This window comes from Zonotrichia albicollis, chromosome 2 (genome assembly GCF_047830755.1).
Source record: "Zonotrichia albicollis isolate bZonAlb1 chromosome 2, bZonAlb1.hap1, whole genome shotgun sequence".
Lineage (NCBI taxonomy): Eukaryota > Metazoa > Chordata > Aves > Passeriformes > Passerellidae > Zonotrichia > Zonotrichia albicollis.
Genome location: NC_133820.1, coordinates 51,261,955 through 51,288,794, shown reverse-complemented (window position 1 = coordinate 51,288,794; position 26,840 = coordinate 51,261,955). Strand labels below are relative to the sequence as shown.

General features: G+C 45.5%; 2 protein-coding genes and 1 long non-coding RNA gene across 4 annotated transcripts in view; 2 read left to right on the top strand and 1 right to left on the bottom strand.

Moving 5' to 3' along the window:
- MAML2 (mastermind like transcriptional coactivator 2) overlaps positions 1-10,168 on the top strand; it is a 212,933-nt gene extending 202,765 nt beyond the window's left edge. The window contains 1 exon segment of the mRNA XM_074535145.1: positions 5,445-10,168. Within this exon segment, the coding sequence (XP_074391246.1) occupies positions 5,445-6,427 (983 nt within the window). The 3' untranslated portion in view covers positions 6,428-10,168.
- On the bottom strand, positions 1,603-25,810 carry LOC141728192 (uncharacterized). The gene is made up of 3 exons (XR_012578994.1): positions 25,298-25,810; positions 15,379-15,533; positions 1,603-1,769 (listed from the first exon to the last, which is right to left on the bottom strand). It is a non-coding gene; the product is annotated as an uncharacterized LOC141728192 (long non-coding RNA).
- Positions 24,907-26,840, top strand: part of MTMR2 (myotubularin related protein 2) — a 59,943-nt gene continuing 58,009 nt past the window's right edge. For both annotated transcript variants that reach the window (XM_074535146.1, XM_005492073.4), the window contains exon 1: positions 24,907-25,100. Coding sequence is in view for 1 of the 2 variants with exons in the window: in XM_005492073.4 (XP_005492130.2) it covers positions 25,018-25,100 (83 nt within the window). In the remaining variant the exon portion in view is untranslated. The remainder of the gene's footprint in view (positions 25,101-26,840) is intronic.

Here is a 26,840-nt window from a genome sequence, read left to right as displayed (position 1 = left end):
ATTAGCACTGTCTGGGGCAGATGTGCACCCACATACCTGATGCAGAGATGTCTTCTTGGCTATGCAAACTCACTGTGCTCAGGTGCTTCTCTCACATATGTGGTGCACCTTGGTTGAGAGACTGAGATGAGAACCATCCCTCGCTTCAAATGGCAGTTCATGTACAGTGTGAGGACCCTCACACAGGTTTTTAAGTACCCCACACAGCACCATCATGGATGGCACTTTTGGTGTGTTTAATAGGTCATAGTCATGGCCTTAGAGCTGCTCTACATGCAGCATTTCAACAGATCAGTCAAACAGTAGAATAAAAGCCCTTGTTTTCTGCCAGAGCTGCCCAGGGCAGGAAATGCCCAACACTTCAGGACTAGTCCTTTGTTTCAGCTCTTGTGCCCTGACCTCCTGGGAGAGTCTAGTTGTTGGAGCACAGGATTGTTTGTTTGGCTTTTCATACTGTTCACCTTGCTGATTGGCTGAAGGCCACTCAGAGCAAAGGCAGAGTAAGGAAAAAATGCTGAGGGAAGAGGAGGTGGGGAAATGCAGCAGATGGGACCAAAGGATGTTTTCTATACTGCAAAAACGTCTGTGCATATAAGTATAAAAAGAATTCTTTGCCTTCTAGTATATTTTTGTATGCAACATGCTAAAGAAAAAGAAGAGGGTTTTTTTCGTTGTTTTTCCATAATTGTTGGCTCTGCAGATTCAGCCAGTGATCTGAGTCTTTCCTTCTTACCTGTCCTTCATAGCACAATATTTTCCGCTTCTATTACAATTTTAATGAGCTCTGAAGTGCAGCTTACTCACATGCCACCCCTCTGCCCCATCTGCTGGCTATGTAGGGATGGGCCAGGTTGGGCTGCTCAAGCACCATTCATGCACTCCTGTGCTCTGTTTACAAATTCCAGCAGTGATAACCTTGCTGCAGCCTGGAAACTGCTGCTGGGAACTGCTGCTTTCTAATCTTTCTAATGGACCTGGGCATCAATCTTCTCCAGTAAAGTGACTCAAGCATCCCAGTGTAATATCCCATGGTGAGGGCCCTGCTCGCTGGCTTGGTACCTCCTGTACTCCCAAAATAAATGCTTTGGCAAGCCCAGCATTCTGCTGAGGAATCTTGTGATTTGGTGTGTTGTTTAAAGGTTTGTTCCTGGAACCAAATTATTAACTGAGACTCTTGGCTTTTACTTAAAAACAATCTATTTCTAGCCTGAGACAGAAAATGGAAGTGAGTGCAGCCACATGTGTGAAAGGCTCCAAAGTGAGTAGATCACCATTGCTATGTAGCAGCTCTTGTTGTTGTTAATCTGATGGACTCTCTGCCAGTCTTGTGGTATTTGGAGTCGCATCTCCTTGTTTTGAGACACGTGGGAATGGCAGCACTTGTCCATTCAAATCCCAAGTCCCTGCTGAGTGAGCCCCAGGAGGACAGCAGGGCTGTGCTGGGAGCTTCCAGCAAAGCTACCCGAGGCAGCGATTAGGAAACTCTTGCATAAGGGAGTAACAGTAGGGAAACTGTTTCCTTTTTCTGGGAATAGCTTTGCTCAGATTAGGGAAGAAGAAACAAAAAGCTAAATAAAACCGCACAGGCTGGAGAAACTTGGTTGAGTATTTTATTTCTCTATACTTTTCCCCACATTGCCATGCCATGGCAAGAGACCCCCAAGAAAGGAGCAGGTGAATTGGGTAGGGGAGCTGTTTCTCTGAATTGCTGTAGCCTGGGGTGCCCAGCTGCTGTACAGAGTCCTTCTGGGGAAGGCATTTCTTCCCATCTGGAAGAAATAAGAATGGAAAATACTTGTGTTAAAAATAAAAGCATAAAAATAGCAAAACAAAGAAAGAGGAAGCTTCGTTTTTTGGCAACAAGTACAACCCCTTCCCAAATACTTGTGTTCTTCAAAAAGTGTAGCATTCGCAGGAGCAGGTAGCCCTGAGGTCTGCTCAACAGCTGGCAGGGTCACCCCAGGAGGGGCTTCATCCCAGTGGCAATGAAGTGACTGTACAAACTTGTAGTTCATCTGGAGGGAGAAAACCATCTCTTGAAATGCCACTGAATTCTCTCTTAATTATGGGCTCACAGGAGCAAAAAATCAGGGACCCATCCCTATCATCCCTGCAAAAAAAAAAAGTCACAGAATCACAGAAAGGTTTGGGTTGGAAGGGACTTTAAAGATCATCTAGTTCCAAACCTTCACTAGACCAGGTTAGTCAGAGCCCCATCCAGCCTGGCCTTGCATACTTTCAGGGATGGGACATTCACAACCCTTTCACTAGTCCAGTGTTTCACCACCCCTGAGTAAATTTCTTCCCTGTGTCTAATCTAAACCTATCCTGTCTTAATTTAAAGTCATTCCCCCTTGTCCTGTCACTGCATATCCTTGTAAAAAGTCCCTCTCTCTCCCTCTCGTAGCCACCTTTAGGTACAAGAAATTACTAGATCACCTCAGAACCTTCTCTTCTCCCACCTTAACAACGCCACCTCTCTCAGCCTGTCTTCATAGGAGATGTTACAGTAGTTCCAAAACTGCACAGCCCACCAGCAAAGCCAAAGATGGGGCTAATCATGTGGTTGTCAGCTGAGCACTGATTGTGGGAATGTGATCGTTCCTGTTGGGCTAAAAACAGGTGGATTCCCCACAGCATATTCTGTCCCAGGGGCAGCCCAGCTCAGGGACTGAATTTAGGTGCTTAAGTTAAGACAACACAATTCTTAGGATAATTAGATCCTCTACAGTCCTACTTGGAGCCTGTTTGTGGAAGAGGCTGCCTTCCAAGCTAGTGGGAGCTTCTTAATTTAGGTATCTATGTCTATATTGATTTGAAACAAGCACTTGATTTGAAACAAGCACTCTGGCTGTGGAGTCACACTCAGCGTTAATAATGATTTGAGAAGAGTTATTTTTTTAAGTCCTTAAGGAAAGAAATGAATTCTTTACATCCATTACTAAATGGAAATAGCATATGTATAAAAATAATGCAGAAAAAGCAGAAATATACAATTTTTCTTTGGTTCCAGACTGTGGGAGCTGAACATCATTATGGTAAAATTTCAACAGGAACAGTATATTAAATAGCTGTTCCTAAACATAGAATTTTTAAATATGTATGTCCATGATTTGTCTAAAAGAGTTTTAAAAGTTCTGGCTGAGAGGTTCTCCAAATTCTTAATGTCACCTTTTATTTAGTCTTGAAACTCCGAGGGAGACTGCTAATGCCATGATCAAAATTAAAAGACTAAGTAGGCAATTCCAGCCCTAGTAGCCTAATGCAGAGTTCAGCAAAGCTACTGGGGAGCAGATACAGCCCAAATAATAAATAATTAAGGAAGGGGAAAATTTAATTTATTTCAAGCAACATGGGCTGATGTTAGAAGAATCTTTTCAAACTTGCATGGTATCTCTTTCAATGAAACCACAACTTAAAGGCAATAGTTGTTCAGGTTATGTCCCTTAAAGCATCTGACTTCTTACTGCCTGTTTTGGTTAAGAAACCTGAGTGGCACAGAATTAGCATAACTCAAAAGGAAATGGCTGACAGGTCTCCAGATATCACCGTGAGCAGGTTGTGTGATTGAAACTGAATAGGTAAACATTGTCCCAGATGATGTTGAACTGGAAAAATAGAGCTTACTTTACATCCACATTGGAGGTGTGCAAAAGTTATTGCTGTGACCAGCTATGATGTACAGCTCTGAAATCAACATCAAAAACTGCCACATTCTGAAGGGACTTCCAAAGGACCAAGGGACTGGAAAACATGCCACACACTGAGACTGAAGTATCTGGAGAGTGCTGCAGGCATGACACAGTCTCAAAGCATTGTGTAGTATGAAGGAATTTTTGATGGACCGACTAATAAAATTAGTCACACAGACCAATATATAATAAGATTTGGTGATGAAGCTGAAGTTAGTCAAATTCCATCTGGTTTTGCCAATGTACAAAGAATCAAGCCAAGGCAATGTGTCATGCCCAAAAATTGCTATTAGTTGCACCCTATGAAATAGCAAATCTCCTCGTTCCTCCTCTGGGAAAGGCTCAGAGAATTCCTGAAATGCAGTGGTACCTTGGTAGCAAGCTCATTTGACAGCTTTTCTCACACTTTGGGGGCCACCCAAAGAGGTGTGAGAATTTAGCTTGTACCGTGCCATGTGGCACAGATTTCCTCGGCTGACCCACACATTGCGTGAAGAAACATCTCCTTTCATTTGCCTTGAGCCTGACTTCTTTGAGCTGTGCTTCTTGTAGGGTTTGTACTGGAAGCAACAGTAGCAAAGGGAATTACAATGTGGAGCAGCTGATTGTGTGCAGAGAGGTTCTCCACAGTGCCATCTACACTGGCTGAGTGGTTTAAAAAGTGGTTGGTCTTTTTCAACCAGTTTCTCGGGGATTAATTCAGTCCTGCCCTGCATAAGCACTCAGCCTTCATAGTATCAATGACCTACTGTGGCCTCAAACTAGAGGCTATGTAGCCAAAAAACTGAACTTGTGTTGAGGTTTGGTGGCTGGAGGCAAGAAAATCCTCTCTTCTTGTCATCCATTGGCAGATGTTAAGTACAGGAAAACCCTCCATTGGACAGAATCAGCCAGGAGTGATAAATTCTGCCAACTCATAACTTGTAGTTTTCTGATGCACAAAAGGGGATGTTCAGGTGCAGCAAGCGCTGGCACATCATGTGTGGCTCCTTCACTGGCAAGTCTGTTTCTGCAGGGGCAAATAGCCATAGCCCAGCTGGGAAGAGAGTTTAGAAAGGGCACATGTGGGGCTCACCAGGCACAGCACCGGCTCATGTCCCCATGCCTGCTCAGCCACCACGTGGGACGACAGGCACAGCACAGACTGGACTGAGCTCCTGCCCCAGCATACGGCTGCAAATGTGGGAGATGCACTCTTGGCTCCTGCTGTCATCTGGGACAGGCATTCCCAATCAAAGGATGGATACTGCTGCTGTAGCTGTCTAAGAAAGGTAGAAAAGAAGCCTGATGAAACTGCCTCTCACTCCCCATTGTCTCTAGAGGGAGCCAGGATAAGCCATGCCCTGTAAGGAAAAGTTTTTGATCTCTGATCAATTAGAGAGGCTTTGTCCTGTTTGACGTGTCTAGTGCTTCTGTAAAGGAAGGCAGGGAACTCTTCTCTCCTGCCCAGTGGTTCTGTCTGTCCTTCCCTGCTCCAATATTTCTCTTACAATGAGCATCAGTTTTGGCTCATGTGCTCTCCTCTGAAGGGATGGAAAAACCACAGGTGGCCTAGTACAGACCAAACCACCCTTTGGATGACAGGCATCTTCAAGGCCTTGAGCAAGTTCATGTAAGTCCTCTTAAGAGCAAGTATCTTCTTCAAGAAACTCTGCTCATAGAAAACTGGATTTTTGAGCTGTTGGTATTTGAATGACACCACATATTGATACACCCACGCTTGTTGTAACACTTCTGTTTTCTTCTTTCCAGGTGGTTCACCAGCTGTGAGCATGAGCTCCAACAACATGTCCTTATCCAACCCAATTTCAACTCACAGCATCATGCCCCAGAGCTCCAGCCTCATGTCCACCCCTGCTGGAACCCGAATGCCTTCTGTTCCTGCTGCTCGGAGTTTGGGCTGCTACGGGAACCTTCCTTGCAACCAACCAAGCACATACAATGTGACTTCAGGAATGAACCAAATGCAGCCACACAGAAACCAAAATCAAGTTCTGCCCAGTCAGAATAACCCCATGGTGTCCCGACAGCAAACCATGACCCAGGGGAACAACGGGGCAGCTTTTGGGACGGGGTCAGTGGTCAACACTCAGCAAATAAGGCCAGGCTTGACCCATGGAGCGACAGCTATCCCTGCTCAACGGCCGGCCAATGTGATGATCACAGCCACTGCCAATGCCCAGAACTGGGCCCCGCAAGAGGCTGCAGTGAAGCAGCAGGATGCACTGAAGCCTGCAGGGGTGCGTTTCCCCACGGGCACTCCATATCCCAACCAGTCTTTGCAGCGCAGCGTAGGCAACCAGCATTTTCCTCAGCGTGCATTGGCACCTCCTAACCAGTTACCGGCGGGAGTCCAAATGAGGGCCCCTCTGAACCAAATGCACCAGACTCTAAATGGACAATCTGCTGGCTCGCTACGAGGGCTCAGCATAAGACCCAATCAGCTGAGAGGACAGACTGTGCCTGCCTTGAATCAGCCAGGAACAAGTATGACACCGCCGTCATCTCTGCCATCAACTGGTTTCACAAGCACCAACCAAACCTCCCGGGCTTACCAAGGAAGTGAGCATGGCAGTGACCTAGCGTTTGACTTTCTGAACCAGCAAGGGGACAGTATAGGACCTGCGCTCAACAGTGACTCGGATTTTATAGATTCTTTACTGAAAACAGAACCTGGTAATGATGACTGGATGAAAGACATCAACCTCGATGAAATTTTAGGGAACCACTCGTAAGTGACAGTACCAAGAGGGAACCAGATGAAGAGGCAGCAAGGACATTAGCTTTCTCTTTAGATGCCAACAACCTGCTTCATTAATTTACACTCCAGTAACTGGGCTGTCCTTTAAAATACAACATAGAGCAACTGCCCTGTTTGAAGACTAGCTCTAGGAACAAAACTGAAGTGACAGTCTAAGTGATATTCCTGCCTGCCACACAGGAGTGAAAACATGTGGAGGGTCTGTTCCCCAGACCTGTGCCCAGCCCATTGCAAACTCATTGGTTCTTCTCAGAGGGGCTCCGGGAAAAAAACACATGCAGCTTCCCACACATGGAAGCACCAGTCAGTGGTATAGGCTGTGGAACATCATTTCTCTGAGTGCAAGTAAGACCCCAAGTGGTCCACAGCTCTTCAGTCATCTTGTTCACAGCCATTTACTTGCTTGGGACTGCTTAGCCCTGACAGCATCAAGCCCTGTGTAAATCTCATGGCATTACAAAAACTGTTTACTTCTGCACAGTACAAACCTACATTTGCTTTCCCAATGATTTTGTTATAAACCTTTTGTAGCACATAGCAGGGTAAGTGGTCTCATCCAAGGGAGGAAGGAAACAGATCATCCAGCGTGCTATTCGGTATGCTCTAGCATTTGTGTTCTCCCTTTATCAGTGTTTGCAGTGAGTATTAGAGGATGCTGCTGTTCTGCCAGCAGCACAGTCATTCTGGGCACTGAGGGAAACACGAGGGAACTACTTCCACTACTTCCAAAGCTCAGGATCCTCACTTTGCCACCTTGCCCTTCCCCAGGGACTCCAGTGACCTAATAGAAACTTGAGTGAGAAGGGTGCTCATGATTTGTCCCTGACTACTCTCCCAGTCCAGCTTAGAGGAGGCCAGATACCTAAAGTGGCTCAGCTAAGCCACTGTCCTTGTTTTCATCTCAAATCACGGCGAGTATCCATCAGGTAGTTCAGCCTGATCTTCTTCTCTCAAACAGGTTTAGCCCAGGTGAAATGCCATCATCTACCTGCCCGGGGGGAAGCTGCCATTTTGATTGCACAGCATTTTGGTTCCATCCTTTTTTCTCCTTCGCCATATGAGGGGGAGTTGAAAGAGTCCTGCTGATGGCCCAGGTCCCCACAGCCTCTGTCTGGAGTACAGGAGGCTCTGCCCCTGAAACTAGCATGCACATCAATTATAACTCACAGCAGGAGGCTCCATCAGCCATATCTGTGCTTGTACATGAAACAGTTCTGGGGATTATTTCTGGACACTGGACTCAATAATCTGTTCTGGTTTTGGGGATGGACCAGCTAATTTTGTCCTGTGCAATTTCTGTGCATAGAAAGAAGATATACTGGGGCAAGGACCATTTCCATAAGCAGTTTGCAGCCACCTTCCTTGAAGGCTAACAGAGCACAGCAGTAAGGATACAGGCTGTCCCACACCTGCCAGGGAATAGTCTTGACTATATTAAATTCTTTGCTATAGACTTGGTCGGTAATGGCATCAGAAGGATATGCTATGTCACAATAAAGCAGCTGCACAGTGATTCAGGCAGGATTCATGGACAGGAACAGATCTTGCAATTCAAATGAAAGTGCTGTTCCTTCAAATGATGGGGTGCAGTGTGTTTCACAGCCTTCTCTGAATTAGCTACAACTAGATGTGGCAAAGGAATACAAGGCCTACGTTCCCATGCCTTGGTGCCAAGAGGCATTGCTCAGCCCGTGCAAGTGCTTTATTCATCCTTGTTAGTGGCAGTGGGATGAGTAGACTATTTGACAATAGCCTCTGCACTTATCTGACCTACTTCTTGTGAGAGGTTTTAATCAGGCTTTTCCAGTTATTTCACCCTGTCATTTCAAATGGGCACCATTTTTCAGGATGTTTCAAGAAGCATCATCACAAATGAGCACCTGCACCTCCACAAAAGGTGTAACATGGGCATTTAGTTAGATATGCCAGTAGAGGCTGTTCATTCCCAGAGAAATAAGAGGGACAAGAAAGCCTGTGTAAGTGTCCCTTCTGCCAGCCCAGCCAGTGATCCCTGCACAGCTCTGCCTTGTGTAACTTGGTGACTCAGCTGCCCAGAAAGCTCCCTCTTCTCCCCAGCTTTGGTCGAGGTGCATGTGTGATATATCAGTACAAGTTTTTCCAAACCTTTGAAGAGCTTTTGAGTTCAGGCCACTGGAGTCCCACCTAAGCTTGGAGAGATACAGATCCGATACAACAAATGTGTCCCGTGTAAATTGTGCAAAACTAGACTGAAGCAGCAGCTGCACGAGTTTGAAGTGAAAGGAAGATTGGCTTCTCTGCCTCAGTGCTGGGAGTGACTGCCAGCACACTGGGAGGGACAGACAGCTGCCATGGATGCCACTGAGGCCAAGGCTGAGTTAGCATCACCACGAGCAATGGGCACTGTAGTCTGGTGACTTCAACTATCCTCACATGCCATTGAAAAAGCCACCACTGGTTTCTGTATTAGGGCCAGACTGATTTCAAGGTCCTCAAATAATGCAAAAAAAATTTGTTCAGCTGAGGAGCTGGTCCCAAGGAGTCAGGAGTTGGACTCAATGATTCTCGTGGGTCCCTTCCAGCTCAGGATATTCTGTGATTCCATGGTTCTGTGATGTGGTGGACTCAATGCTGAGTGTTGTCCTGTTGGCCTCAGCCTGGAGTGCAAAAGACTGAGGCCAACACTCGCATGGGCTGTGAGTGCCATCCCTGGGAGCAAAATTACATCATGTCTTAAGTAAATTCAAAAAAGGTAGAGGCCATTTCCTGTCCTGTATATGTATACCTGATGCATTTGAAATGAGAGCTTGTGAAAGACTCTTGCAACTAAAACTTGAATCCAGTATCATTTCTTCAGAACACTTGCATCTGAATGGAGCTAGTGTCTTTTTTTTTTCTTTCTTTGCAATGGTTAAGTGCACTACCCTTAAAATCTATTTTTCATCATTGACTGGGCACTCTTCACAGTATTGGGTTGTAAATATAAAGAATTATTTGTTTTGTAAACTTTTGTAAAAACAACAACAAAAAGTAATAATATTTTGGTAGGAATAATAAAAATCATATTATTTGGGTTATATTTATACATATGTGAAATAAATATACTATCAAAAAGTTGTATTTTATACAAAAAGTCAACTGTTACCTTTTGTATTCTATATACAAAGTTTTGTATGATATGATTGTTTATTTTTATCTGCAGATTTCAACTTTGGGTTTTAGGGGAGGGCAGAATGGGATCATGGTTAAATAGCTGGGTCTGACCCCAAGCTCACTGAAACCAATGGAGTTTTTCCATTGCCTTCACAGGGCTTTGAATCAAGCCTTTAAATCACCTTCAGATATGTTTCACATCTGAAGCTCTCTGGAAACCTCAACATGTAAACATTCCAGGTTTCAAATTTTTTCCCCGAAAAAGGCTTTTATTATTATAATTATTGTTGTTATTGTTATTTCAGCTGTTGGGAGGCAGGTGGGACCTATGTAACTGTCATGTCCTTGTTGCATGTATGTCTGCTTTATATTTTCCCCATATTATAAACCAGTGTTTCTCTATACAGACTGAAAAAAAAGTTGCTGTACAGAAATGTTTGTGTTTATGCATTTTTACATGTGGCTGTATATACCTCCTAGTACTATGCAGTGACACTTATTTGACTCCATTTATTTTTCACCTAAACATGAATAGTATGTTTTTCAGTAGCTATCAAAACTCTGCCAAGTAAATCAATCAAAATTATCCCAAGTGTCTCTTTTCTTACTATGAATTTTATATTGAATGTCTGTTTAGTCAACTGCTCATTCATCTGAGTAAATTAAAATTTTGATATTTTAGGAGGGGGGAGAGAAAAATGAACATCTGGCAGCTTCGAGGAGCTCAGCCTGCCTCTTTGCCAGAGAGCTGTGATATTTTCCTACTGACTAAAGATATGGTTTCACTACCAGAAATGGTTAATAAAAATGCTATCTATTGAAAGGGTTGATAGAATCTTGCAACAGAGCAATTTGCCCTGGGATTCTGCAAAAACTGAAGCTGAGAAGTGTGTACCCCCAAAAGTCAGCTATCCCAAGAGGGCCAGCTGAGTCCCCAAGGCTGTGCCCTGCCCTGGATCATACCCTGGAGATATTTGGCCCACTCCCCTCACTATCAGAGACCCCTAATGAGAAGCAGAAATCAAACAACTGGCTTCTCCTTTCCTCCTTGCCTCCTTCACATTACACGCCGTTCTAGCCTAAAGAGATTCCAGCCTATAGAGATTCCAGCCTACAGAGATTCCAGCATGTACAACATCACACTGGGCTGCAGGCTGTTTCACACAAGCATTCATCCCTACCGGGCTATTTTTAGCAGGTCAGCCCTGAGGAAGTGTCCCATTCCTCGAGAGGCTTTCCGGGTTCCATCTCCAAGGGGGCGGCTCTTCCTGCCCCATGGACTGAGCAGAAGGGCTGGTGGAGGGGATGTTTCCAAGGGACAAATGTCAGCACATCACTGCCCGTGCTCAAAGGCTGCCTTGTGCTATTTTGAGATGTAGGGGGAAAAAAAGGGCTCTCCACATCTTAACTGCTTCACTGCTGGTGGTGGTGATGAGGGACTGCCATGCAGCACATCCACCCTTTTAGTCCCTGTCTGCTCACCTTCCCCTACAGGATAAGGGGGAAGGCACCCCCCTTGGCTGCCCCTCACAACACCAGCTCTACTGGCTGCTGCCCTCAGGTTTTTTGCTAATGTTGCTCGGTCCCTCCATTGTATCTGACTCCATTGTATCTGACTCCTACCCACAAATGGCTCCTTTGTCCTGCCCTGGAACCTGGTGCTTTCACAGGAGGGATGGGGGAGGATGCTGGCAGATGCTCAGTGTCCCACTGCAGAGGCTGTGCCCATACTCCTGATCCTGGGTGGACATGCTGAAGTGAGGAGGTGCCAAGGAGGTGTGTGGCTCTCTCCTCACTTCAGCATTTCCAGCACAGATGACAGAAGGTGCTTCCCTTGCACTCTAGGAGGAAAATAAGGCACAGTCCCACTCATCCAAAGGTAAATCTGAAACAAATCAAGAAACACATGTCCTAAAAGTGTGTCTTTTCTATCTCAGCTGTAAAGGCAAAAGGCAAGGCAGGCAGGATGGGGGAGCACCAGGCAGGGCTGCTGCCCACCAGCAGAAGGTTCATCTTTGCCAGGGAGCTGAAAATCAGCCTGGGACCCCTGCCTGTCCCTGGAGCCTGGTTGTCTGTGCCACCAGGCTCTGAGTCCCTGGCAGTGCCTGGGGACCACGACCACCCTCCTGCAATCTCACAATCAAAAGCCATTCCCGCTGTGAGTGCAGGACAAGAGGGATAAGACAGTATAAAATACAAGTCACCCTGCGCCACACGGTTTCCATGCCAGAAAATGTCCCCAGGCCTGTCTCCTGTGCCCAGGGAGATGTAGCCAGTGAGGCCACATGGAGGAGGTATGAGACATGAGTGGCAGTGAGTACTTTCCCTGCCTGGCCAGATGCAGCACAGCAGGAATTGCACCAGGCCCAGGCAAGGGCTGACCTTTCCCATTGCATCCAAATCACTTGGTGGGAAGCACTACCAGCTCGGGCAGCACAGCCAAGAGTGCTGCTCCCTCCCACGGCAGCAGGGAGGTCTGGCAGCTGCAGGGACAGGGATGACATGGACAGGATTCCTCCTGCCACAATAAAAGTTTCAACTATGGTAAAAGCTTACTTCAGTCTCATTTTTAAATTAGGCATTCTGGGTGCAGAAAAGGTCAGGCAAGCTGAAAAAAGCAGGTTGATTAAGACTTAGAAATTTTGTCTTTAAAAAACCAAAAACAAAGCCAAACAAAATGGAACAAAAAACAAATAAACAAACACAACAAACACAAAAACCTACAAAAACAAAAGAAAGCAAAACAAAACAAAACCAAGTCAAAACCAAAACAAACAAAAGAAACTCAACACGAAACAGCATTTGGCAAGCTGGCATTTTCATTACAAGAAGCTCCTTTAAAAGAGCCAAAGTTAGATGATTGTTTCTCCTGTAGTGAGCCAGCCTCCTGTTGCTGTGAGTGAACACCCAGCGAGCAATGGCCCCTGTGGGTGCCCACACATGTGTGCTGCTGGGCTGTGTGCCTGGGCACCAAGGCTGCAGGAGCTGCCCCAGCAGCCCCAGGACAAGCAGGGGCAGAGGCAGCCCGAGGCTCCCAGGGCAGAAGGGACAAAGCCCCACCTGGCTGCGCTATAGCGGGCCTGGGGAGCTCTCCCCACACTTCTCCTGCATTCCTGTACATGGCTTCAGACAAAAAAGATGCTCTATCTCCATTTATTTTGGAGGGCTGTCTGACATGTTTTCACTCTGGTTGACAGGTCTACCTTGTTTGACAGGACACAGTTGCTTTGTTTTATCCTTCTTGTCCAGGAACATGGGGAAAATCCTGTGGTGCTGTTCAGTGTTTGGGTGAAATGCTGAGTATAGGTGCATCCATGCACTTCCTGTTGAAGTTAGCAGTTCTGATGGCAAACCCTATCCCTCAATATCAATTTGAGATGAAAGGTAAAGTTCCTGGTTGTTGTGAAGTTCTATGAACATCATACAAGGGCAGGGTTTATCCTTGATACCATTATATTGGAGTGTCATGGTGAAAATAAAAGCAGGCAATGTATTCAAATCAACTTTTGTGCTTAGCTGGCCTCTAAGTACAACAGGTAAGTTCCAATCTAGAGGCCTAATGTTTTTTAAAATTAGTTTTGGAAGAGGTCCTAGCATACCAGCTGCTGAGAAATATTTATTAAAAATTATTGTAGTATTGTTTAAGGATCTTATATGGAAAGCTCCTTCTTGTAGATGTGGCCTATGGGGTTAGCTCCATAAGCTGGACAAGTGGGCACATATAACAGTCAGGTTAATATATGAGCACAATTTGTACACCAAAGAAATTTCCATCAGTGAAAGATATCTAACTTTTTCAAGGAAAAATGTATGGGGACTCCATAATTTGGCTGCATCTCTTCAAATTTATTTGAGAAGGAAGCTGATGAGTTTTCCCAAATTGCAGTTTTTAAAAAGAGAGGTGTGTCAGAACCCACATGACATATTATTTGATTCCTTAAATTTAGCATTGTCTTTACTATTCAGTAAGCATACTGAATGTATAAAAAATGCATGCACTGGGCAATATAATCCTTTGTGAAGCTACACAACAGCTTTGTCAATGAATGTTTATTCTGTTTTTGAGTTTCTTCTTCTCTTAAGGATTTCTTCTTCTCTTAAGGACTGTGCTTTTTTTCCATGTTATTTGTCCTTCAGCAAGACTTCTAGCTAGCATAATGTTATTCATGTATCTCTATGAATAACCTAACTCTACAGCAAATTAGAATTGGTGTAAAGAAACCCATTGTACTCTCACTGATTTCCTCAGTGTGAACACGTTGGCCTTGGCCTGTTGGATAACCAGGCTCACAGGATGTGTACAGCAGAGGCAAGAACCCCATGTGTGTTTCCAAAAGGCTGATCAAAGCTGCAGGGCTATGTGCTGTCCCCACTCATACGTGAGACGCAGGTTAACTGCATTAGTACAGCTAAAATCAGGCTTTCATGCATAACATGCCCTGAAAGACAACTCTTCCCTTCATTTAAGTAGCAAATCCACTAACCAAAGACTTTGTTCATAGTTACATGGCATCTTTATGTTATTATAGCCACAATGGTCTTGATTAATTGTGTGGATCTTACTAGAGTAAAGCCATCACATGATAATCTTATTCATTAACTTTTCCTCCAATGCCAAAGACTTAATCTAGAGTGTTTTACCATATAAACTGCTAGCTTCTGACATACAAATACTAATAGACCATCTGTTTATACTGGGGGGTTTAAAATCTTCTGACAGAAAATATATGGAGTGCTTTAGAAGGTTGCAAAGAGAAGCTTGCAACAGATAACAAGATAGTGCTGGTTAAAGAAGTAAACTATTAAAAATGTAATTAAAAAACCCTTCATGAAGAACATTTCATTAGTTTCTCAACATTGAATATAGTCTTTTATAAGTGACTCATGAGCACAAATCAGCACAAAATCTCAGAAATATTCTTTTGTTACATCTGTCTTTTTTACCCTCAGTAGTGGCCTATTTTGGCTTCCCCTTTTGGTTTTCTTTTATAAAAAATTTAGAATTGAGTCTTTTTTGTACACTTTTTTGTGTCTCCAAAGCCTCCTGCTATTAGATTGGTTTTAGCTTTCAGCAAGTGAGAGTGTGCAATAAAGAAAAATTTCCCAATGGCCACCAACACCGCAGCACAGCGTAGCTGTGCACTTGGATGACAGATTAGCTCCAGAAATGCTACTTTTTATTAAATTATCTAAGCTTTCATCAGAGAATGCTTTCACCAGGCTTTTACAGCCTTTGATAAAAGGCAAGATTTTCGATAAGAAGCCCAAAGCCCAGCTCCCATGCCTACATTGATCTAAATAATGATGTCTGGCCCTCAGGTTTTAGCTTGTAGAACAGTGCCACCTGGGAATATGATGTCGTCCAAGCAGAAATAATCAATGCAAATGAACAGAAATCTGGAAAATATATAGAGAAGAATGAAGGTTCTTTAGCCTGAAGAAGAGCAGATTTGAGTGGGAATAGAAAAGAGATTCTTTGAATGGATAGATCATTGCTGCCAGGGTAAAAGATTGGTTATTTTCCATAATAATCTCTACAGGCCAAGAAACCGTGGCTTCAGGTTAGATGCCAGGTGGAATTTTGTAACAGGAAGGATAACATGAGGATGGACTCTCTGAGGAGGGTGTGGGGTCTGAAGCTCCTCAGGACCTGCTTTAGGCAGCTGTCAGAAATGTCTTTGTGGGTCCTCACAGAAAGGCAGCAAAAAATATTGAAAACAAGTGAAAAGTTTTCATACTGAGGAAGGAAAGGGAAAAAATTGTTTTGTGGGGCTTAAGTCAATGAATACTTACCAATTCATATGAACAGCAATGCATCCCAGCCCACTTCCCATCCTGTAAGGCAACTATTCAAATCCCACTCTGCTTCTACACCATAAAAAGCCAGCAGGAGGCTTGAGAGAGATGGGTTTGTCCCAGCTGTCATGTCTGGTCCTTCAGATGTTTTCCTGGGGAGTGAAGTTAAAGAAATTTTCTATTTCAGCTCCCTTTCCTGAAGAAAAAGATTTTGATCCTGTGCTTGCACTTTTGTGTTAAAGTTGCCAGATCAGGCTGGCTAATCACAGGAATGATCAGAAGCTCTCAGAGGTACCCAAACCCAGCCCGGAACATATCTAAGTTATGTCTTTGTTCACTTGACAAAACTAAACAGGAGTACCTTGTGAGAGGATAGCTATCTGCAATTCAATCCAGATGATTGCTTTATTATGGAAAACCATCCCTCTGCATACCACCCAGAAGGACAGCCACCACAGGGTGAGGGGTACCGCGGGCTCCTGTTCCACCCCAGCTGAAGCTGCAGGCTTTAGAGGCAGAGCTAAAAGAAGATGCACTGCTGCTGCAGGAGAGGGGCTTAGCAGCGTGTGAACGCCATGTGCTTGTAAAGGCATTTAAAGGATTAGGGGAGAATTAAATGTTTGCCTGTCTTTGTTGTTCAGCACAGCTTCAAAGCTGGAAGATAGAAAATATTTCCCTGTCTTTAAATACCGGAAGGGAACTCCTAAAACAATAGCAGGGAAATGCAGGCATGACCTAACAGATTTATACACAAAGATGCTGGACAATTCTTACCGGATGGGTGAAGAGCATGGTATTCTGCAGTATAAAACAGTGATATTCAGTTCACCATTTTGAACAATGGAGAGTTTTTCTCAGAGAGGTTATGACATTAAATCAGATTTTTACTGAATTGAGAAACTTTGCAGCTCCACAAATAGGGCTAAAGTGGTCTTAAGATACCTTGGCATGCCCCTGCTACCGAGCTATTCTGCACAGCTTAGCCAGCTTTGGGGACACGGCCGAGCTGTGGCTCCCAGCCTGCAGTCAGTGCCCTCGGGCACCAGAGCTCTGCCCGGGGCAGCCACTCTGCCCCGCACTGCGGCTGCACTCTGGCTCCAGGCCCTGCTGTCCCCAGCATCATCCTCTCAAAATACCAGGTCCAGTGCTTCTGAAAGCATCTTTAGAAGGCAGACCCATGGCTGATTTCTGCATGAGGGAACATCTCTTCCGACTACATTTGGGAGTTTTATGGATTATTCTTCTTCACTACTCATTTGATTCATTATAGAAAGGGCAGAGCAGAGGCAAAAACCTCACTCATTATATATTTCTCCTCTCCCATTCCAGCCTATATCTCTGAAATATGTAATCACTGAAACAGTTAATTGGGACTAGTAGCAATTTATATCATTCTTAGAGAATAAAGGAAAATTCTTTGTAACAGCAAACCTCATTCTGAGCAAACACAGCCCTGACTTCCTAGGCTGCCCATCATCTGAAACAGCTGCATTATTTGTGTTTCAGAGGCCTCACAGTGAAGTGAACTTTATTCATATTCATTGTCATCATAGTATAAATTTGAAATGTATTTGGGTTTGTGTTATGTTTAATGAGAGTGGGAATGTGCTCCCTAGAACAATGTACAAGTAGTTTTACAATGTGTTAGCACTGAGCTAAAAGATATTCAGGTTATTGAGCAACATGTTCCTACAGTCAAGGGCTTATATCTTGTCCATGAAGAATGCTGGAGCAGAATAAGGGCATTTCTCTCCTTTCCTTCTTTTCCTTTTTAAAAGTGAATTAATATCTCTTACTGGGGACACTGGTCCATCCTACATTAGGGTTACTTAACCCTTGCCTTTGCAATGGACTCTTGTGATCCTTTCCTGTGAAGGGATCAGACTTCTATTTTTTTTTGGAAGCAGGTATTCATACTCTGCACTCTGGGGTAAAAATGTATCTTTGACTTGGAAATTCCTCTCTGCTTTGGTTGAGACATTGAATGTTAAACCTCTGTAATTTCACTTCTCAGTTTCTTTAGGTTGGAAAGCATGTTGGCAACACTCCAGAATGACTGAAGCATTGAGGGAGCTATGAGGCACGTGCTGATGGTTCAAGTCAGGGCTCATTCTGAATTCCTGCTGACACCAGGCACTGCCAACACCTCTGCTCTCTGCAGTTGCTTTTGTAGCAGAGTTGGCCAAAGCAAACATGTCCCAGCCAAAGCATCAGCCTCCAAACTGTCTCTGCTCCTGAACCACCTGGGCCTGTCTGTCAGCATGCCGAGGATGGGCTGAACCTTTTGGCAGAGCAGCAGCAGGTATTACACAGAGACACAGCTGAGCTGCCAGGGTGGCTGCACCTGGGAGATGGTGGAGGACTGTGCATCATGTCACCATCGTGTCACACCACCCTGGGGCCCCCACGACAGGCTGAGGGATGCCATCCCTGAGCACGATGGCATCCCTCAAAAGGAAAAAAAGAGAACAGTTGCCTCAGGCTTCTTTGTTCTCCCTCCACAGCAGTGCCAGCATATCCAGCACTAAACTCACTTCTCATCCTGCTCCTTCCTTGTTAGGGCCAAAAATCCCCCAGCTAAGAAATGAGGGGTAGCATCTTCCTTCATACACTCACCACTAGCAGTGTATGTCCCTCTTAATCTCCCAAACTGCAGGGACATGAGTCCCCTTACCATCAAAGGCAGGGAAGAGGATACTGGGTTCTGCTCCTTCTCCTCTTTTGAGCCCAACTCATGAGACAGCAATCCTTCTCAAACATCCCAGACCCCCATCATAAAGATGTGCACAAGCAAAATGAGGGTATCAAGATCATCAAAGTTTCTGAGTTTCTGTACTGAAGGTACAGAAGTGACTGACTGCAGATAACAGCAAGGTAACTTATTGCATTCATATAAGATAATTAATACTTAATTTTGGCCTTCAAAAACTGCAGAAGCTTATAATTGAGCACAGGGTAAAAGCAGTTGATATCCAAATGCTGAATCATGACCAGAAACGGCATATTTGGAGTTGCTTGTGAAGCCTGCCCTTATGTGCAGACATAAAACTGGCATCTAATTGCCCAGTTCCTTTATAATTTTTGCCCTGAACCTTCCCTGCATCCAGTGCTGAGATGGATGTCTGAGTGGGATCCCTTTAAGTTATACTGGAAATTTGAGAACCAGGCATTTCCTAACTTTTGGTACACGTGGCATTGCATCCTAAATATTTCCTTCATGCATTACTTTGGTGAATACAACAAAGATTGATGTATTCATCAATCAAACAAGTGGCAGAATGGATAAAAGCCATCTGCTCCATTTATGAGCTAAAGCCAGCTTCAAGAGCAGGGCAGTGCTGTTCATGCCTAGGAGAACAGTAACAGCAATGTCAAAATTAGAGTCTGAGATCACTTGTAGGACACTGCAGGCTCCTGCAGTTGTGCACTTCCCTGACTAGTCCCTCACTACCACCTTCCTGGGAAGAGAAGCACACACTCTCCAGCTGTCTGGTGCTCCGAGAAACATTGCCCAGCATCCTCACACTGGGTGTGTGATGGTCCTGGAGCCAAAGAGAAACGATTCCATGGGAGGTCCACATTGCTAAAATAAAAAGTGGTCAGGGGGATGCTGGCCATGAAGCCAGGTGGAGCAAATTGGCTTCTGCTCACACCAGAACCAGTTCCTCCTGGAGCAGTCTTGCCTCACCCCTGCAATACTCAGCCTGGTTCTCCTCCAGCTCCATTAAAACCCTGTGATCTGCCTTTTCCAAACTTTAGTTCCATTGGCAATGGCAATAAGCTTCTTCCCTCATTGTATCCATGGGCTAAATGTGTCTTCAGTAGCTTCCTGAACATTTTCTACAGTTCACACACTGCAGACAGGTAACTTACACAGACCAGACAACTCTCAAATACTTCATTTTTATTGCACTCACTGTTAAGCTTGCAACTCCCCAGCCCTTTCATCACTAGAGCATAACATCCTGTTGCTTTTAAAAGAAAGTATGAGCTTTCCACATGGAAATTTGAGCCATCAAGGTAAATAAAAGGGAAACTGAAAGGAATTAATTTCTACTGTTTTATATTCTAGAAATGTCCTTCTCATTTTAATATCATCTCCAGATCTTACCATCAACATTTTATTGTGTTTCATTAAAACACTACCACAAATGTACATCTTCCTTAACGGAAAAGGAAGTATAAATGCAATAAAGTCGAGTATTCTTAACCATTTCCCTAATTGTAGCTATTAAACATAGCCGCTGCAGATTAAAATCTCACTTAAAGTAGTCTGTGTGCACATAGGCAATATAGACAGTACTATTTCAGACAATGTAGACATAAAATTACTAAATTTTAAATGAATATTTGCTTGAAAATTGGTGTATAAATCAGGACTGTAAAACACAAATTTGAGATCTAAGAGGTACAGAGACTTTTCTCCTCCGTATGAACATCTTTTCCCATCTCAGAGACTGCAAGTGCTGAGACTTCAGACACCTTCCTAATGTCTGACAGTATCAAACCAATTCTTACCCCCACATAATTCCTTCCTGCCTGATCACCCTACAGCTTCTGGAAATGCATTTGTTTCCAGCAGTAGTGGTTTAACAAGCATCAGAATTTTCAAATTTAACTCCTGTGAGTAATTCTTTCTTTCTTCATGTTTGCCAGATTGAAGACCATTACACAGATGCCAAGGAGCTGCTGGAGCGCAACAGCCCAAACAGCCAGACAGCTGCTGTGATGCATTTAGTCCTTCAGGAGAAAAGATGCTTTATTTGAATTGACACACAAAATGCATCTGTGTGTTCTGCAGCATGCAGTGGAAGTCCTGCCCCTAGAGCCCGAGGCCTGCAGCTCTCCAGGTGCCCACAGCCCTCAGGCTCCCTGTCTGGGCCTTGGACTGTGCCGGTGCCATCACGTAGCTGTGAGCAAACACAGGCCATGGAGCTCTGCAGTAATGCACAGGCCATGGAGAATTAAAAGCATCAGGCAATAAAAACCCAGGTGAATTGCATGGTGACTCCAGAAGACTGTGCACACTGTGCACACACAGATGGAACCTGATGTACTCATTAGCCTGTGGCATATTTCATGCCTGACTGTTCTGTGGGCAGCCATAATAAGCTGGTGTTGGGAGTGAGGACAAGAAAGCAGTACACTGACAGAGCAGCAGGAAGAACAAAACAGTGTGCCCACCAAAAGTGCTTCAAAGCAGGTAACAAGCTATAGTGTACAAGATTAGGTCCAGGTTGAGTCCAGAGCCCTATGTCTGTAGCACCATGCATCAGCATGTGCATGACTGCATAAAGAAAAAAAAAAGTGACCATAAAAAGGTGTTAAAGGGTTATTGATCATTAGCTTCTGTTTCTATCAAACACAGAGGGGGTGCAAGGCAAAAGCACTGTCAGGGTGCCATCATAGCCAGTCCAGAACCAAACTGTGGGTGAGCTGAGGTGACCACTCCGATCAGGTTTACCAGAATTATAGTAACTTTGGAGGCACAGTGACAATTTCAGTGTAGATGTAAGTCCTAAGTCCCTCTCTTTGTTTTGACCAGTTTCCAACTTCAACAGCACAGGCATTATGCATCAGCAGGACCAAATCTGTGCATGTTGCCTATGACCATCTTGTAACAGATGTTCTTGCAACCACAAGCAGCTCTAGCTCCAAATCACAGCCACAGTGAGTTGTTCTTCATCAGCCTCTCTCCCTGTGCCAAAGCTCTTGCTGTTTCTGACCTCATACTTTATCAGCTGATGGGGCTTGACAAAGGGAACACATGCCACCTCCAGTGTGATTTGATGATCATACATCACAGTGGGATCTCACCAGTGACAATCCTCCCTTCCCAAGGCACTGAGAATCTTTTATCGCCTGCCCACTGCCCTGAAGCTGTAGATCAAGAAGACAAGAAAATGTAATAAATCTCAGAACCATTTTAGTGAATCAAAGGAGAGACAAGGGTGTCTCTGGCTGTGTGGTTTTCAGAACAATTATGGGACTGAGTCATGCTGCAAATTTTTTGGACTCATTGATGGGGACTAGACTAGAGAAGGCACAGTGTGTGAAGCTGACTTTGCCATGAACCATTTAATGTGCTGTCTAAGAGGGCACAGGAATATATGAGTATAGTGGCAAAAATATGGGAGATCCATAGAGCTGCAGCAAAGAGGTTTAGGATGGATGAGATTTTAATGTTGGGATTGGAGCAAAAGGGAAAGGTGATCATTTTCAGAAGGGATTAGGGCTCTGATTCCCTTATTGTTCATAGGCCTTTCAACCATGGGATGAGCTGTGAGATGGCAAGAGGGAGAGGGAGGGGAATGCTGTACCATGCAATGACAGGTTATGATAAAGACTGCAGCAGGGGAGCAGGTTTTTTCAGAGTGGACCATTTGAGTACACGATCCTGCTTCATGGTCGTCTACCCTTTGACCACTGTATAAACATGATTCCTCCTCTGCTCCAGGGACATTTAGCCAAGCAGCCACAGACCACCAGCCAAACATCCTCACGAGACCCCTGCGAAAGGCTGTGCCAGGATGTCCGGGCTGTGTGACTGTCCCTAGCTTTGGTGAGCCCCATGCTCAAAGTGTGAGACACAACAGACCTGTGTTTGGCTGTGCAGCAGCAAAGCTAAGGAGCTAATCCAGGAATGAGAGCATCTGGATTCATAACATCTGGCACATTGATATAGCAGATGTATGGACCACACATACGTACAGAGCTAGAAAGCCCTTAATTCAACAGACACACAATTTAAATACAATGGATACAAAATAGAATCTCACTTTTCACCCACAAGGACTGAAGTAAAAGCCTTACTTCCCCTCACTTAATCATGTTTTACATGTACATAATATTATCCTCTTTGTGCTGTGTTCACCACAGCTTTGACAGCCTCTAAACACCTAAGAAAGCCTGGGGCTATGTATTTTTCACTTTGTATATGCCACAACCACATACAATTTGAGGAAGTATTGGAGGATGTCTGCTTGTCTTTTAGTTGAAATGAATCTTATACACCTTTGATTCAAGGAAGCTTCTTGTCATTCTTTCTTTCAGATATCACTGTGTCAGCCACATAGCATTAAAGATGAACACAGATAATTCTATTACTTATCCATTATGTTAATTTTATTTTACTGTTTCCTGTGTTGAAATCACAAAATGACAGAACATTCCCTCATTAAAAAAAAAAAAAAAAAGAAAAAACACCCAAATCTAAATGATGATACTTGTAAGATAATGGTAGGGGATGTGGCAAGCAAAAGTAGGTTAACAGACTGAACGACACTTATTTTGCATCAGTTATACAACAGTCTTGTAAATTGTCCTTAATTGGTTTTGGTTATGTCAGGCCTTTATTTAATTCTCCATCACTTTTAAGAGCCCTGAGGAAACACACTTCACAGAGAGAATATTCTGACTGACTTTGAAAATGTGGTATTGTTGAGCAGAAAGACTCACTGAGCAGACTGCTAGTTTCTTTCAGCAGCAGGAGAGATGCAGGAGGTGATTAGCTTTGTTCTCATTTACAAAGCACCAGTGGGAATTTCTAAAGGGTTTCACAGGCCCTGGGGATAAGGCCAAGAACAAAACAGGGCAGTGAAAAGCAAATAGAGCACTTCATCAATAAACTACTTAGAGATGCCACATCAATAGCAAATTAGGAAGAAAGGAAGGCATTCTAATACTTCCACATAGCAATGGAGGTTTATATATTGTTTTTATTCCTACTTGACTTTTTTAAACAACTGCACCTCTATCAAACCAAGCTTAGCAGAGGGAACAGAGGTAGTACCAACTCACCACAAGGCAATTTGATAAGATTTGAAAGGGAGACATGCACTGCTTTGTGCTAGTTCTACAGCGCTGACCTCTCCCAAGGGTTACTACCGCCAGGAACTCCATCCCCGGAAGGGCTGGGAAGAGAGCACAGCAGTGGGAAAAGGCTGCCAGGACCTGCCTGACTGCTCAGCAGTGGTGCTGAAGGACTGCTGCCACAGCACCGCCTGCCAGCATGTCCCCACAGAGGACACCATCTGCTCGCCGGACACACGTGTGCATGGAAAACTAAACAGAAGAGGCAGAGAGACAGTTTGCCATTCATACCTCGGTTTTTATTAATAAATGGTGCTTCTAAAATGTTCATTGCCCCTAACCAGAGGGGAGGAAAAAATATGAACATGTTTTAAATAATTTTATAGCTGGTACAAAATCAGTACAGGCCTATGTATTTTTCAATTGCAATGATTTTCAACTGTAATGTCAAGGCATTTTGTTTGGATTTTAACTCTGGAATAAACCACTATCAATTAGCTTATTTTTCAAACAAGGATCTCACTTTTAACCATAAAACAGAGTTTTCATTCTAGAAAAGCCTCCAGGAACTCAATTTCCTAGGCTGAAACCTTCCCTCCCCTAAAACTCATTTGCTAATTTGGTTACTTTTTGCTCAGAAGATCAAATGAAAAATACGAAAATAAACCTGCTTCAACTGAACTGCATTTTCAAGTTTAAACCTGCTTCAAAACCATCCCACATCAACTTTGCTCAACAGCAGCAGACACAGACTAAAGGAAAGAGCAACAGAGGCAGTTTCACAGCTGGATCATGCAGTCTCAGATGGGGATGCTACAAACCTGCTTCAGCATCTTGCATGACATCTGACAACAGGAGAAACACAGCTAATTTACTCCTTGGAGCATGAAGTGGGATGATGTTTTGGTAACCATTCTACAGCCACACAGTATACAAATGTTTAAAAGACACAAGGTTTATCCTATTTTGAGACAGTATTTTAATCGGAAGGTCCATCTGGATGGATACTCCTGACATCAGACGCTGTTTGCCAACACACAAGTCTTTCTGGAAACCCATCAACCTCCTAACACATCCCCATTGGTTCATTCTTTTTGCCTCATGAGATTCTTGTCAAAATAGCTAAACATTTGAAAGACATCTGCATCCTTGATATGGGAGGTTTAAGATTCAGCCCCTCAGTCTTTGTAACCAACGCCAAGAGCTTTTCTCCCATTCTTCGATTGCTTCAAGGAACTGGGCATACCATGGCTCTTCCTGCAGAACACTTGATACCGAACTGTGCCTGCAAAGCCCTCGAACACGGATCGCCATGGATGCATTGGCGCTGTCCGTCGGGTAACTTCGCAGAGAATGTGACTGTGACCTGCCACCTTCCACAGCCCCTGCTCCACCCTCTCGAGGGACAGACTCAGTGGGGATCCTGGAGCAGACAGGGGCAATTACAAATGTGAGCAGCGCAACTGTTTTAACTGTGGGTGCACAAGCCAGCTGGAAAGCCTAACGCAGGTGAGCTGACTTCAAGAGCGATGCTTGAGACAGACCACTTCCTTGCCCTTGGGAACGACCACCGTGCTCCGAGGATGGAACCCGGGAACTGACATCTTCCCTCGCTTCTCAAGAGGACATAAAGGGGATCGCGACCCACCCCGCACCCTCACGCTCCAAGCCCCGCTCCCGCAGCCGGTGGCGGCTCGGCCCCCTCAGCGCCCCGCCTCGGCCCGCCCCCCGCGCGGCACGCCGGGCCAGCATGGCCGCTTCCCGCCCCGCCGGGCGCCGGGGCTGAGGGACGCGGGGACAGCGCCCGCCGCGGGGCCGCCCGCCATGGAGGGCAGCTCCAGCTGCGAGAGCCTGGGCGCCGGGCGGACGGCGGCGGCGCGGCCGCCCAGCGGCGATTCCCTGTCCAGGTACCGCCCGCCGCAGAGCCATCGCCCCCGCCCGCGGGGCTCGGCGGCCGGGGAGCACCGCGGGGCGTGGGGCAGAGGGAGGGAGCGGGAGGGGCCGCCAGGAGGGATGGAGGGAGGGAGCTGGTGCTGTTTGCTCCCTCCGTGGGCAGGAGGAGCCTGCGCTTCCCCGCGGTCGGGTCCGTCCTGCGGGGGTGTACCTGCGCTGGGGGTGGCCGTGGGGTGACGGAGCAGGAAGGCAGGCGTGGACTCTGCTCGGCTGCGGCACAGGCGCTGTCTCTTTGAGGCCTTTAAGCAGGGCAGGAGATGCTACCTGCACCGGGCTCTCGGTAAATCCCTGCACAGGCAGAGCGCTGGCCCTGCCCTTGGTACCTGCGGTGGAGGGATTTGGGAGATGGGCGCACAGGTGAGCGGTGCTGGCAGGGCAGGCGCGGCACCCGCCTGGGAGCTGCCTTTCAGCCCGCTGCCATGCTCTCGCCAGGCCTTGTCCTCTTCAGGAGCAAATTTCCTGTGATGTCTTGAGCTTCTGTGGTTTTGCCGTCATGGTTTTGTCTAAAAGCCTGACTTTGCGGTCTGAATGGCTTTAATGCCATGTGGGTAATATTCTAGGTCCTTAATTCACGGAAGCTGGAAGGAGACTTGTGTTCTTCTCACTGTCCATGAGCTACCAGTGAAATTTGAATTTAGTGACTGAAAGCACATCCTGCTTGGGCCTTGTGTTTGATGGAGAGGGTTGCAGTAGGGTAGCAAGGGCAGGCACTGAGAGACGGATAGGGCTGGTGGAGTGGGAAGCCCTGGTGTTGTGCTAGAGCCCAGGAGCAGGATATCCTGATGGCTGCTGACGGTGGTTCTGGCTGCCCTTGCTGTGCCCAGTTTGTAGGATCACTGGATAACTCTGGATGAAGAGATCTCAGCATCCCTGAGTCCAGCTTCCCACTCATACCAGAGACAGCTTTAAGATCAGATCTTTTACTCAGTTTGATCTTGAAAACCTACAAAGATGAAGTGCACACAGACTCTCTGGACAACCCATTGGCATCTCCTGTGTATCTTCCAGTGGCACTGGGCTTGCCTTTTTGGTCCCCCTAAAGCAGTCTCTCCCCAGTCTTTCACACAGGCAGGGTGCTCCAGCCCTGCTATCCCAGAGGTGCTTCCCTGTACTCCCTCTAGCTCCCTAGTGACTTTCCTGCACTGTGAGGCTAATACCTGGATGAAGCATTCCAGAAATGCTCTATTGAAAGCTGGGCAGAGGGCGATCCTTCCCTGGATCTCCTGCATCTGCCTCTGTTCTTAGAGCCCAAGGTGCTGGTGGCCACTTTGTTGCCAGCATCGCAAAACTCCCATGCTTGGCTGTTACCCAGCTGCTCCTCAGACAGGCAATGCCCAGTTTGCACTCGAGTTTCTTCATTCTTGCATCCTTCATGACTCCTGACCCTCGTTTCACTCTTCTTCATCAAATTCTTCTGTTCCTTGCTCTCTGTACTGGTTGCCTTGTGCAGTTCTACCAGTGCCCTGCCAGAACCTGCAGGCTTTTTTCCCCCTTACCTAACTGACCCAATATATTCTTCTTTTTATCTCTGCATCAGCTCAGGCAACTTGGACCCATCTGGAGGTCATTCACTGTAAGAGGCCTGTGGACACTAAAGAGAGCTTAACTCAGAAGAGCCAGTGGCTACAAGGAAGCTCCTGTTGAGCCTCTCGGCAGCGTGCCCTGCACAAATGGAACCGTGGGGAAATTGAGAT